Raw genomic sequence first — 14,719 nt, forward strand, 5'->3', positions numbered from 1 at the left:
CTGTATATACATAACACTTTCAAATGAGGGTAATATGTTAAACAATGATCCCTCTGTGCTCCAGGCTATGGTAAGCTGTGGATAAGGATTGTGGGACAGACTTACCTGAGTAAGGCACATAGTGGATGTACGCTGTGAGTGAGACGTGAGAGAACTGTCTCCTTTGAGCCGCATTTTTCATAAACAAAGATTGAATTAACATAAATAAAAAGGGTTTGCTGATACCACTCATAGACTATGTCTTATAAGCAGTCAACAAGATGAGTAAAAAGTCAGAAACCTTGGGATCCAAAAATTGGTGTATTGGGAATTAGGCCTAATTTGTGGACAAAATAATGAAAAGATGGGCTACCTAGCTCATGGCTCCCTTTTTTGGGCCTTCAAAAGAGGCTGGATGCAAACAGGGGAATGCTTTTTACCATCACCTCAGCTGTGGTGGAAGGATTGTTATCACAATACCAGATGTTGGTACTTTAGTGGGGAGCTTGATCATCATGCTGCACTGGGGAGAAGCCCAGGCAGGGCATGTCTACACTAGGAAATTGTTTCAAAATAACTTGTTTTGAAATAGTAACTCCCAAAATAACTGTTTTGAAATAGTGTGTCCCCCTACAGGGAAGCCTCAAAATTAGGCCAAGGCAGGCTTCATGTGGATGCTCTACCTTGACTTAGAGCCCCAGAAAGCACTGGGGAGTAATTCCTTCGAATGACTCTGGGGAGTAGTTCTTTCAAAATAGCAGGAGCAGGGCGTCCACACTGCTGCTATTTCAAAATAAGCATTATTCCTCATGGAAAGCGGGAATTATTATTTCAAAATAACCAGCCCTTTATTTAGAAATAACGGGCGTGGTAGTGTGGACGCTCCACCTGTTATATCGAAATAAGGGGAGTTATTTTAAAATAACTTCTTAGTGTAGACCAAGGTTCTGATACATCTGAGGTCCTTCTTTGTTTTCCCTTCCGCTGTGCATTTTCTGCATCCCCCATCTTCTGCCTGTTCCCTCTCTCTCACACAGCATTAGCTTGGGGACCTGCTCATTAGTGGGAGAACTGCAGGATTCCAGCATGATGGGAGCAAAGGTTTAGGTTTAGATTTAGGGCCAGTCCCTTGCAAGTTACACTGGGAAGATTCTGAAATCAACTGTATAGCATAGCACCAGTACAATATGATGAGATGGCCCATTGAACTCTGCCCACCCTGGGAAGGAAGAATGAAGGAGAGGGACCTGACATAACCAGCTAGAATCGATAATGTCTCTGTCCGGGGAGAAGAGCCTATTTCCAGAGCACTAGCTCTCATGGCTGACCTCCAAATACCAAAGCATCTGTCCCATGATCGACCAGTCCCCCCGTGTCCTGAACTGCATTTCCCCCCATCTTTATTAACCTAATTTGTCTCTCTCTCCTGTGTGTTTTCTCTAATGCAGGAAAGTGATCATCATTCTAAATTCGGAATTGAATAATAGAACACTAACAGCTGTTTGAATAAGAGACATTATCCAATATTCATGTCTCTAGAAAAGACTTTGGAGGTTTTTTATTATTTGTTTTCTATAAACAATCAATTTCAGTTCTAGTGTTCTTTATCCCATTTTGCTTCTTTCCTCTTATATGTTTCAAATAGATATTTTTGCAACATTACAAAGATTAAGAGTTGTGATTTTGGATACTATGTACCTGTATCGACTATAAACTACTTGAAGTTTAAACCAGAGTTGTATCACAATGTAACACCTGTAACCTTAGGTATGAATAGGACTGTGATGAAATTGTTAATCCATCCTATGTTACATTCACATTTAGGCTACGTCTAGACTGGCATGATTTTTCGGAAAAGAGCGTCTAGATTGGCAGGACGCTTTTCCGCAAAAGCACTTTTTGCGGAAAAGCGTCCATGGCCAATCTAGACGCGCTTTTCCGCAAAAAAGCCCCGATTGCCATTTTCGCAATCGGGGCTTTTTTGCGGAAAAGAAATCTCAGCTGTCTACACTGGCCCTTTTGCGCAAAAGTCTTTCGGAAAAAGACTTTTGCCCGAACGGGAGCAGCATAGTATTTCTGCAAAAAGCATGGATTTCTTACAGTCAGTGCTTTTGCGGAAATTCAAGCGGCCAGTGTAGACAGGTGGCAAGTTTTTCCGGAAAAGCGGCTGATTTTCCGGAAAAACTGGCCAGTCTAGACACAGCCTTACAGTATATTACATAGACAGGAGAACAATACATAGTGAAGTGCAGCATAATAGTGCAGAAATTACTCATGTACTAAAAACTGTCACAGATGCAGGATATCACTCCTGGTGGGAAACACTATTAGGGTACTTCAGGGGGTAGCAGAGTTAGTCTGTACAGGATAAACTTAAAAAACAACAAATGGTCTGGTAGCACTTTATAGACTAACAAAACATGTCGATGGGATCATGAGCTTTCGTGGGCACAGCCCACTTCTTCAGATGACCGGAGTTTTGAGTTTTTGGATCTGCATATCTTAAACTATTAGGTTGTGTCTACATTGGCGCGATCCTGCACAAAAGCGGCCACTTTTGCGCAAAAACATGCTGCCTGTCTACACTGGCCGCGAGTTCTTGTGCCAGTAAACTGACGTTCTAATGTATGAAATCAGTGCTTCTTGTGCAAGAACTCTTATGCTTCCGCTCAGGAATAAACCCTTTTGTACAACTGTTCTTGCGCAAGAGGCCAGTGTAGACAGGCAACATGAATTTCTTGCACAAGAAAGCCCGATGGCTAAAATTGCCATCAGAGCTTTCTTGCGCAAGAGAGCGTCTACGTGGGCATGGATGCTCTTGTGCAAAAGCACATCTCTTGCACAAACACACATGCCAGTGTAGACGCTCTCTTCTGGAAGAGTTTTTATACAAGAACTCTTCTGCAAAAGAGTTCTTGCGCAAGATCATGCCAGTGTAGACATAGCCAATGGGTGGTCACCTTCTGTAACAGGTGTGCTAAATATAAGGGTTCATCCCATTGGGGTGATCATTGGAATCCAGCTGGCTTTATTAGTGAGTATAATTGCAGTGGCTTGCTGGGTGAAGAGAACTGTGCGAAGGAAAAGGAAGCTGGCAGGCAAAGTCAAATAACAGTGATGTAAATAATTAATTGGGAGAGAATTTCTATAAATCTGTGAAAAAATGAGCTAATATTACTGTAAAATAAGCTCCAAAAACTTCTTGAAGAATTCCTCAGACTCTGCACTTCTTGTCATTAAATGTGAGACTGATTGCATAACTAATTACAAATAGTGATTGTTGTACACCTGTGCAGTGATTAAATTATATGTTGATTATATATTCTGTCCCCCTGTACTAGATGCTGTTCTGCTGTTACATGGTCTGATCATTTCAGGGGACGGTGACTGACTGGATGTCATGAAACAGACACAGAGAAACAGCATGGGAAACAGGGGCAGCAGCACTTCTCTCTGATTAGAAATTGGATCTATCCCGGAGGAGCAGGCAAGGCAGGATCCTTATCCAGAGCCTTGTATGGTAAAAACTGGCCCTATGCAGCACTAACATCAAGGGAATTGTGTCAGACAGAACTGGATCCCAAAGCAGAGAACCTAAAATACAACCCTAGGAGCTGGAAGCTACTACATGGAAGCTCAGTAGCTGCACTTACATGGCATTGAAAAGGAAAAGGAGAGCAATATGCACTACAGAAGGGTGTTTATTGCTCTGTCGAACCTCACAATGTTTAAATTCATTTTAATGTTTTAATAATGATATGGATATAAAATATCTCTGGACAGAGTTACGAAAATCATATAATGCAAATTTATTTTGAGTCTGAAGTATTTTTGAAGCTAGTGGACTACTCAGACCCATTCTGAAATGATTCAGGGATTATTTCTCCTCTCACTGAAAAGTAAACGTTTCTTTATCAAATGCTTGCTCATGTTGAGTCCATACTGGTGTGTGCACATTCACATGCATGAACATTGGAGATTTTTGTATTAGGGGTATCTATAGGGCCAACTGTGGTGCCCAGCACATGCGCTGGTATATTAGGCACTGCTGGCCCTACGCCCCCTCAGTTCATTCTCCCCTCCCTCCCGCCTGTTGTAGTTAGTGAGAGGGCCTTGCCTCGCCTGGCAACAGCTAATGAGTTTCTGTCTTGGACTTCATGCCTTAAGGCCTTGTATATGGTTGTTCTCAGTGGTAAGCACCTGTTAAGTGTTCAGTTGTCCAGCTGAGACTTTGTCCCTTGAATGCCACAGTGCAGACTCCACGGGCTGATGCCTGTTAGTGACCCCCTGTCTCAAGTGCTTGGGGGAGGTACATGTCACAGGTAAGTGCCACATCTGCCAGAACTCTCATCCTTGCGAGTCAAACTACGTCTAGACTGGCAAGTTTTTCTGCAAAAGCAACTGGCCACTTGAATTTCTGCAAGAACTCTGACTTCCTACGGTCTGAAATCAGTGCTTCTTGCGGAAATACTATGCTGCTCCCATTCGGAAAAAAGTTCTTTTGTGCAAAAGGGCCAGGATAGACAGCTCAGATTTGTTTTGTGCAAAAAAGCCCCGATTGCGAAAAATGGCCATCAGGGCTTTTTTGCGGAAAAGTGCATCTAAATTGGCATGGACGCTTTTTCGCAAAACCACTTTTTGCAGAAAAGCATCCGTGCCAATCTAGACACTCTTTTCCGTTAAAAGCGTTTGCGGAAAATCATGCCAGTCTGGCCGTAGCCGTGGAGCGTTCAACTCTGGGCTCTCCTTGTGGAATCTGTCTGGCATCTGAGCTGTCTGGATATGAGTCGCCAAGCACCGGAGCCGCTGTCCGGGTTGTCTGGTGCTCGCCATCAGTCACTGGTTCCATGATCATGGCCACCGTCACCCTGATGTGGATCACCAAGAGAGGGGCAATAGCCCCCTTCCTGCCGATTGTCATCTCATCACTTATCCAAGGAGCCGAGGCTGCGGAAACATTCTCCTTCCCACTTGTGGTCTGACTCCAGTCTCCACGCCATCAGTACCAGTCACCCTGGGCCTGGCACTTGTCACCATTATCAGTAATCAAGCAAACACAGGCTTCTGTGGCCTCGCTGTGGTCTTCAGAAGGGGGTTCCTTCAGGATCGAGGGCCACATTAGTAAAATATTAATTTATGTCCAAAACAAAAGGTTTCCGTGTTTTCTTTATTTATGGTCAGGGTGGGGAATCGTTTTTGGGTCAGGAGCCACTGACCCACAGGAAAATCAGTTGGGGACCACAAAAGTGAGAAGCAAAAAAACTCCCAAATCCCCCAACCCTCACTGGTCTGGCCCCCAACTGTGACACCTCGCTCCTCTGGCGCTCCAGCCTCCCGGGGCAAGGAGAAGTGACAGGAAGGTTGGAGGTTCAGAGCTTCTCAGTGGCCAGATTTACTTTTCTGGGGTTCCAGAGTTAGTAGATTTTGTGGACCCCCCCCCCCCTCCGGGCTCTGGGGTGGGGAGAAAAATGAGAGGTTCAGTGTGCAGGACACAGCTGCCTTCTTGGCCTGGGGATCACACCGCAATCCATGCACGTAGATACACGTCCAGAGCCCCCCACTGCAAGAAGGAGTCTGGGGATGTGGTCACAAACACACACTTAGGAGTGCCGCACATGGGCATGCCTGCACGCCTGAGGCAGCACCTGCTCCCAGGGACAGCACTGCCGGGTGCAGGAGCAAGTGACACTCACCACCCCCCTACACCCTGACCCCGCTCCTCCAGCAGCCAGGGATACAAATCATCTCCTCTTGGGAAGCCACCACTGCTGGACTCAGGAGTGTGGGGGTGGTGAGGTTGCTCCCCTGGGGAAATCTGGGCCTCTGCAGGAAAGGGGTGCAGGATCTGAGCAAGAGGTGGGTGGGAGATGGGGTGCAGCAGGCAGGGAGTGGGGTGTCTGGCCAGAGGGGAGGGAGCAGGGCAAAGGAGGGTGTAGGAGCAAGGTAGGGGTGTGGGGTCTTGGTGGAGGGAGAGGTGAGTGAGGTGGGATTGCACGGGTCTGGGCATGGCGGGGGGGTGCTTCCCTGGCTTTGTGCCCCTGTTGCTCCCACACACCATTCTCAGTGGTGGGTCAGTGGCAGCAGCAGGGAAAGCCTCTGGACAGCGCATCACTATGCTGCTCTTCCCCCAGCAGGGTGGGGAGGAGGGGGGACTGAGCTCCGGCAGCACCACGTTGATCCAGGGTCTGGTGGCGGCTGGTAGAGCCGACGGCAGCCCCTCCAGTAGCTGGGCTTGGCAGCCGCAGTGCAGAGTCACCAGCTCGCACAGCACAGTGGGCAACTGAGCAGTGCTGGTGGTCGGCTGCAGGTGGGGTCACCCAGTTCCTCGCCTGCTCTCTTGAGGCTGCCAGCGGGCCAGGACAGCAGGCGCAGGGCCTTCTTATTCAGGCAGAGTGCCAGGCTCTAGGCCAGCTGCCACAGTTCCTCGGGCCACAGGCAGGCCAGCTGGGCAGCAGCACTGTAGGCTTCCAGGGCCTCGGCCATGCAGTGGACGTGGGTCAGCATGTCCCCTGGTGCAGGCAGAGGTCCTGCTCGGGCTGAAGCAGCTCAGCCAGTTGCGAGCCATAGATCTTGGCCGCCAGCTCGAAGTTGCCGTTGTGGAAGGCCTCCTTGGCCACCCACAGCATCTCGGTGCAGAGTCCTGTGCTTGGCTCCATGTCGTCCGCCCTGGCCCCTACACATTGGAGCGCCTCCCATCTCCCCCCACTCTCTCCGAGTGGGAAGCCAGAGTTGGTGCTACAGCGTCACAGCTCTCTTGATCTGCCTCTCTCCACGAGCCAGGCCTGGCAGGGAAGATCGGTGCTTTCTTCACCTCCCACCCCCGCACCGCCAAGTGGGAAGTTGGAGCTTTTGCTGCAGCCTTGCGGCTGCACAGCAACCATGAGGCTCGAATGGGAATGCGAGCTCCTGGCTGTGTGGGTGAGGAGGTGCCCTAGGATGACTCATGCGGTTAACCATAGATCTCCATAGGATGGTTACTTTTTACTTCTGCATAGTTGAGTACAATTCAGATGCGACACTTGTACTTCTACTCCAGCAGTTTTCCACAAGGAGACTTTGACTTTTACTTAATTACATTTTTTCCAGAGTAGCAGTACTTTTACTCAAGTAACTTTGAGTACTTTTTCCAGCACCGATGCTAGGCAAAAAGTTTCTTGGGGCCAAATCCAAGCGGGCATTGCTCAGTAAAGCTCCACTGAAGTCAAGAGACTTGCCTCAGTTTACATCAATGGATGTTCAGGCTTTCTGTTTTTATTTACATTCTGAACTTGGTGGGGAGGTGGAAACAAGAGGAGGGATACATGAGTGATGGAGGATACAAAAACTGAACTATTTTGGGAAGGAAGCAATTGTCTAGTGAGTTTTTATTCCTTCTTCGCTGTGCCTTGTCGGGATCCCTCTGTCTCTCTCTGTCACTAGGATTCTGAGTTTCAATTTTGGTGGAGGAAGGGGTAGAGGTTATCACTTGAGCCATTAAAATGCCTGGCAACAATCAAATACCCAAGCTAGAGCAAATGTTGTAGCTGTCGCTTGTCGTTAGCAGGGGTGAAAGTTGCTCTGGCCTGGCGCTATCATCCCAGTAGGGTAGGAACTGGGAATTTTCTCCCCAGTGGAGTGTGTCATTTGCTATTGGTTCAGCAGGAGGAGGGACATTTTTCTGACCCAGCAGAGGTTCTCAGCTCCCTCTGACATCATCATCTGGCAGAGGTAGCACATCAGCTGGATTGTTAGCCTGAGACAGAAGTCAGGGTTTGACTTTTGAAACTTGTACATCGTGTCCTAAGATGAGTGAACAAAGACAGCATGTTAATCTGCCCACAAGCAGGGGGACAGCAAGATAAGAGATGGAGCAGGGTATGGGGGGAGTACAGCGCAGAGGCAGACGGTGCCTCAATTCCTATTTCGAGGCAAGGTCAAGCAACCAGTCAGGAGGAGGGAGAGGGATTGGAGCGGGGGTGGAACACCACCACATGAGATGCCAAAGAAATATCTGTCCCTGGCCACAGAACAACTTTATACTTTACCCCTCCCATGAGATAAAAAATGGGTAGGATGAAGACCATGACTCCCGACCCTCCGGACGGGAACACGACCATACCTTGTAAGGGGTATGAGCAGGGCTGTGCACCACAGGGCAATTTGGGCCTGCTAAGAAAGATGTGGGGGGAATGGAATGGGCCCAGGGAAGTGGGATACAGGCAAAGATCTGCCGTGTGGGCACTAAGCAGGGGCACAGGGTAAATGCCCCTGGGACGAGTGCAGAGAGCACTTCGTCAGCATGCAGCGCTCAGGGTGAGAAAGGCTTCTATGGGTGTGTAGCGCTGTGGGTGGAGGAGAGAAGGGGGAAGACCTGACTGGAGTGAAGAGCTTGGAAACTAAACCCCAATAAACATCTGCACTGTGGACTGCTGGTCTGCTGCTGGCAGCTGAGATGACAAGCACCAGGGAGGGGGTAAAGGGAAAGCCCCTAACAGATGTGAGGCACCCAAGTGGGCGGGAATTGAGGAAGTGCCGCATGTTGCAAGGCTGGGCCCTGAGGGCCTATTCTGGCTTCTGTTTGGAGTCAATGGACGTTCTGCCAATGGGATCAGGATCAGGCCCTACCATGGCTGCTGTATTGGAAGAGGGGGACAGCAGCAAAGGGGAAAGCTGCTGGCAGGCTGGACACCGTCCGCAGCTGCTGCTGGTGATGGAGGCACCGTCTCCAGTTCTTTGAAATACCTGCCAGCCCAGGGCCTCAAATCCACTGCAGAGACCAAAATAAACAGACACAGAAGAGTTGCTGTTGGCCAGCAAGGAGGAAAACTCACTCCCAGCGCAGGCATGTTGCAGTGCGTGGAGATGCTGACCACACACTCCAGAAGCTGCAGGAAGGCTCTCATCATTACACGTCTGAGCAGGGTGAGGTGGGCAAATGGCAGCACCACTGAGCCCACTGAAGTCAGCGGAAAGACTCCCAGAAACTTCTGTGGGGTTTGGATCCAGCTTTGTAGAAAATGCCTCCTGCCAGGCCTGGCTTCTCGGGGGAGTGTGGGGGGGAAAGGGGGTTTCAAGTGGCCTCCAAGGTCCTGGGGGACCAATGCAACCCATGGAAGGGCAGGATTACAATTGTACTGGAGGCCAAGACTAGAATAGGTGAAACTTGCTGCAGAAGGGGAAGTGTGTTTACGGGGAAAATGATTTTAGCATTTGACGTCTCCAAGAAGCCTGCAAACAGCGACTCAGTCATGATGTCAGTGGGAAGTTGGTAAAATACTTGGTTTGCTTTTTGTGTTCGTTGCTAGCCTAGTTGTGCACCATGCTAAAAAGCACAGATTTTAAGTACATACTAAAACTGCCAAAAAAAAAAAAAAAAGGTATGTAAAATATTGGTTACTGAAAACAAAACAAAATAGTAACAATCGATTAACAAATCTTAATCAACTTCCAGCCACCAAGCCCAGCTGAGTGCACCTGGGGAGAGTATTTAGGAAAAGAGGGCAGGCAAGTAGACCAGGGCACAGTAAAAGCACTGCTGGAACAGAATTCCACCTCAGCTACGGCTCCAGCTTTACGCTTTCTTGGCAAGTCAAGGCCATTTGTTAGCCAGCTGGCTGCTAGTGCCATAGACCTGTCAGCTACTCTGCTGGAAAACTGGTGCTAGTAGCCTATGAATAAAACATCTTTTAGAGCACAGAATTAAATGTTAATCCCTGAGAGTGTGAATGCCTAGCAGCTGTTTGGGGATGCAGTCCTTTGAGCCACTAATAGGTGTGGTGCCTATTACTAGCCAAAATACTTACACTCCCTTCAAATACTCTGGCGAATTGACGGGAGGTGCAGTTTCTACCAGCCAGATGGCTTAGTGGACCCTCATTCTAGTCAAACTAAATCAGTGTCCAAACTGGCCTTGCTGACACAGGCCTTAACTGCAAAGGGAGAAAGAGGAGTGTTGAAAAATCACTTTGGAGCAAAGGAGTGCCCTAGTGCATGCAGGAAGAACACATTTGGGTTCACTGAGGGAAGCTCATTAATAATGAAAGAAAAGCAATGAATTAAATACATAGACATTAACCTAAAGGAAAGGTGGGGGAAGCCCTGGGGAGGCTGATCCCTCGCTCTGCCACAGATTCCCTGTATGACCTTGGGTAAGTCACTCGATCTCCCCAGGACTCCATTCAACAGAGCAATAACAATTTGCCTCTGCTCTGGTTGGATTGTTAACTTTTGGGACCAGTGTACTGAACACTGCCTCAGCACCAGGGGCTGGACTAGGTGGCCTCTTGAGGTCCCTTCCAGCCCTACATTTCTCTGATTCAACTCCTCTCTCCAATCCCACATTCAAAACAATCCCTGCAATTCTTGGAGGCAAATCCTGATCCCATGGCAGCCAGCAGAATTCTGTGGTGGCAGCGTTTCGTGCTTGCTCGGTTTTTACTTTCCCCATCTCTTGGGAAGCCTCTCCCCTCCCCCGCCACATGGCAGCCCTGGCCACCAGAGCAGGCCTCCCCTTCCCCTGCTGCGTGGCCGCAGCATGTCCTGGCCCAGTGCCACAGCAGCTCCCTTACCACGGCTGTCTCAGCCAGCCCTGCCTGCTGGAACAGCCACCAGAAGAGGTGGGGGGGGAAGAATGTTTGGTGCGCGGCTGCGCAGGCCCATCCCTGAGCGGGAACAGTGGAGGCCCCAGCGGTTCACCAGCACTCCCGCTCCATGCAGTGCACACACCAATCTCACACCACTCGGCTCACACGGGAACAACTCGTTTATTGGACAACTGTTACCTGTGCACTATCGGCTACCTGACTTCTAAACACCAGGCCCTGCAGAGCCATCTGCGGCCCAGTTCTTTGCTACCATGAAGCTGCCAGACTAAGAGCAATACATGAGTTCCTGGAGTTTCCCTGAATGTCCGGAACCCCCCCCACCAAGCCACTGAACTGACCTTGTCCACAGCACGGGTTCAGCAGCTGCTAATTACTGCCACCTTGTGGGAGCCAGGCTGCCTTGCCCCATTCACACTGGCTTTGCAGCAGGCAGAAGGGCTGATCACCCACAAAATCCACTGGATTCGAGAACAGCTGTGGGTGGCTGGCACTGCTGACAACCAGGCCTCAGACTCCACCTGAATTGGGGTCAGGCGCAGCTGGGAAGGGTGTGCTGGCTGCACCCTGAACTGGGTGGGGGGGCTGCGGGCACGTGGAGTGGCCTGTCCATATAGGCAAACTAGGCGGTTGCCTAGGGCACCAAGTTAAATGGGGCGCCAAATGGTGGCGCAATATCATTGAGGGGTTTAGAGGTGGGGGCGCCAATTGCCTGGTTCGCCTAGGGCGCCAGTTGCTGGCAGCTAGTCTAGGGCCGCCCCTGCATGTGGGACCCACTGGTTCTTCCACATCCCACCTGCCAACCGGGGGCAAGAGCTGTGAGTATCATCTTTGCCTGTTGCTCTGGTCAACCAGGCAAGGGGGAGACCCCCAAGCAAACCCCCAGCCCCTAACATAGAACTTTCTCCTTGCCCAGTGGCAAAAGGGGAAGCCACCTGACTCGCACGCAAGGGGGATTTCTGGACTAGTGCCCATGTCTTATTGGCTAAGAGGGGAAGGAGTATGGAGGCTGACTGGAGCCGCTCTGGGGTTGGTGAACATATCCCTCCTGGAAGGCATCCAAGCCCCCAGCTCACCAATCCCAGGGCCCTTGGAAACCCAGCAAGGGGCGCAAGAATTTATCCCACTAGAAAGGTCTGCCTCCTATGGGGGAAGTTATCCTTGGGGTAGGAACGTCAGGTGAGTTTCTGGCAGGGAGGATGCTGCACTGGAGAAGTGGGGAGTCCTTAGCCCTGGAAGATCTTGGGCTGGAGCGGGGGGTGGGGGGGAGTTTCCTACCCATATCAATGAACAGATGAAGCCAGAGAGGCTAGAGACAATGTAGCAAGGGCTGCTGAGGTGGTGCCGATCAGATGGCAGCACGAGGCCTTTCGACCATGCATAGACTATGAACAGGGAGCAGGATGGGCAAAGAGTTAAAACTGACATGAACGGAGGAGGGCAGAGAGTTAAGGTGGATGGGGAGGAAGGGGCATTCAGACGTGGATGGGGGGAGGGGTCAGAATTAAGGTTGATGGGATAGAGGTGGGGTCAGAACCAAGGTTCCCTCTAAATTTTTCCATCATTGTACAGAATAAATGTTGTTTTGTGCACCAGGGTATGTACAAATACACCCGACTAACAGAAACACGTTGCAGCCACGAGCGCTCTGCTAATCAGCTGGGCGGTATTTGAATCTCTCCTGGGTGACCGCCCAAGTGCTCAGCTTAGAGGGAACACTGGCTAGAACCAAGGTTGCTGGGGACAGAAAATGGGTCGGGGACTAACTGACGGGGAGGAGGGAGGGTCAGACATTGACATGAATGGAGGAAGAGAGTCGGAGCTAAGGTTGATGGGGACAGAGGAGGGGTCAGCGCTAAGGTTGCTACTGGACCCTAAGCCAAGGATTCCCTGATGTTTTCTTGTTCCAGGTTCAAATCCTGCTCCCATTGAAGACAATGATCTGACCTCAGTGGGAGGGAAGGCCTTGCACCTGTCACTGCAGGGTGAAGGGAATGGTTGCTCAGCACCACTCAGGTGCTGGTGTAGTTATAGAAGCTCTGTATGACAACATCCCTCTGGTCAGGGAACCAATCCCGCAGGCGGCACACCAGCTCCAGCCACCATGGGTAGAACACCTCCCGCGCCCTGGTGGCTCCCCCTTGGATGATAGCGAGTGCAGCTTCGTCAGCTGGATAGGCGCTCAGGTACACCTTGTCCCTGGAAGGGAACAAACATCAAGTCACACAACCCCAACCATCACCACGCTGGCCTGCTCCTTGCAAATGGACATCTCAGGAGAGAAAGATGCCAACCAGGTCCACCCTTCCACACATGCACTCTTGCACACTCACGCACATGTTTGCAGTCTCACACATGTAAACATTTTCACACCATTCTCTTGCACACTTGTGAACAGCCGCTCGGAAGCGCACACACCTCGTCTTCTCCAAAGCCACTTCAGTGTTGATCAGCCCCAGGATGCAGAGTGTGATACACACATCTTGCTTCTGCATGGCAAGCTCATGGCGCAGGGAGCCAAAGAATCCATCCAGAGCAAACTTGGTGGCGGAGTAAGAGGTTGTGAAGGGAGTGGAGACTTTCCCTAGAAAGGAAAACAAGAAAAGAGGAAACCAAGTGAAACCACTGGCAGAGCATGACAGAAGGTGAAGGCACAGCTGGGGGAAACCCCATTGGGGGGGGGGAAAAAAAAAATCACATAGGAACAGAGAATTTGCTACAGTCCATCAGGCTATTGAGCCTCATATCAGCAATGCTCAGTACCGAATGCATTAGAAGATGGAAACATGTAGTCCCATAATGCACCAGAACATTCATCAGACACGGGGAAAAGGATTCCTTGCTGTCTGGGTTGCCCCTGTAGCAATCAGGTCACACTCTTGGCCAAAATATCTCGTGTGCTAGTTTGGCTGCTGCCTTCCCATGCCAGAGGGGTGGCTGCATTTTACTGGTGCGGGCGAGTATATATGCCCTGGGAGGAGTGCTCGGAAGGTGGGGAGTGCTAGAGCAGTGGTCTCCAACCTTTTTACAGCCAAGATCACTTCTTAAATGACAGAACACGCCAAGATCTGCTGCCCCATCCTTGAAGCCCCGCCCCTTCCTTGAAGCCCCGCCCCTTCCTTGAAGCCCCGCCCTCTGTTCTCTTCCTCTCCATCACTTGCTATCCCCAATCCCTTACACTGCTGCTTTCCCCCCCTCCCCTCCAATTCTTCTGTAGGAAGAAGTTTTTCCAACATTTGGCCTGTCTAGACTTGACCAAATGTCAGAAAAACCCCTTCTTTCGGAAGCCCCCTTATTCCTCGTGGAAAGAAGAATATAGGGGTGACCAAAAGATCATGTTTGCTCTTCTACTAATAGAAGTGGAAGAACAAACAAACCCCTGGATGCGGAAGAGTTTTTCTAGGGTATCTCCAGAATCCTGAAAAACTCCTGCAGTCTAGCCTTACCCTCGCTGGGTTGAGACAGGATGTGTAGGCTCCGGGGGTGGGAATGAGAGATTTGGGTGCAGGAAGGGGTGAGAGGTGCAAGCTCTGGGAGGAAATCTGGATGCAGGAGGAAGTGGAGAAGGGAACGCTGGGTGGGGAGGGAGTTCCAGGCCGGGCAGTGCTGGGGTCAGATGTAGGGTTAGGGTACTACGTAAGTCACAGACTTCTGGATGTGAGGGTTCAGAAATTTGGGTTGGGGTATGTGAGGGGCTCAGGGCAAGGGGTTTCAGTGTATGATAGGCTGAAATGTACAGTCTGGGGAAAAGGGGGGTGCAGGAGTGTCATGATGCTGTGGCCAGATGGGGGTTTGTTGGCCAGGCTTCATTTTCAAATAAAATGCTATGTCAAACAAAAAGTTTCTGCATTGTCTTTATTTCTGAGAAGGGCAGGGAGCCTGTTTGGACAGGGTGCCAGTGGGGACAGGTTTCTGAGGCTGGGGAGTGGGGAGAGGACGGGGGGGAGTGGGGGCAGAGAGTCCCTTGCTATCACCTCCTCCCAGGATTCTCCCCCCCACCTACCCCAGCCAACGCCCCACGGACGCCTGCCCCAGGGCCAACCCTCTTTCCCACGGCGGGGCCAACCCTCGCCCCCCCGCCCCCAGCAGCATGGCCAAACCCCCATGGATGCCTGCCCCAGGCCAAACCCCGGGGCTGACCCCTGCTCCCATGGCGCTCG

General features: G+C 50.5%; 1 protein-coding gene across 6 annotated transcripts in view; it reads right to left on the reverse strand.

The window, feature by feature from the left end:
- HSD11B1L (hydroxysteroid 11-beta dehydrogenase 1 like) overlaps positions 1-14,719 on the reverse strand; it is a 34,762-nt gene that overhangs the window by 2,547 nt on the left and 17,496 nt on the right. For 5 of the 6 annotated variants that reach the window (XM_075903097.2, XM_075903099.2, XM_089774917.1 and 2 more), the window contains one exon: positions 12,978-13,143. In XM_075903097.2, the coding sequence (XP_075759212.1) occupies positions 12,978-13,143 (166 nt within the window). Of the gene's footprint in view, positions 1-5,401; positions 12,759-12,977; positions 13,144-14,719 lie in introns of those variants that run through there. The other variant, XM_006110507.5, reaches the window with a different exon arrangement.

Source organism: Pelodiscus sinensis, chromosome 32 (assembly GCF_052426305.1).
Source record: "Pelodiscus sinensis isolate ZL-2025 chromosome 32, ASM5242630v1, whole genome shotgun sequence".
Classification (NCBI taxonomy): domain Eukaryota; kingdom Metazoa; phylum Chordata; order Testudines; family Trionychidae; genus Pelodiscus; species Pelodiscus sinensis.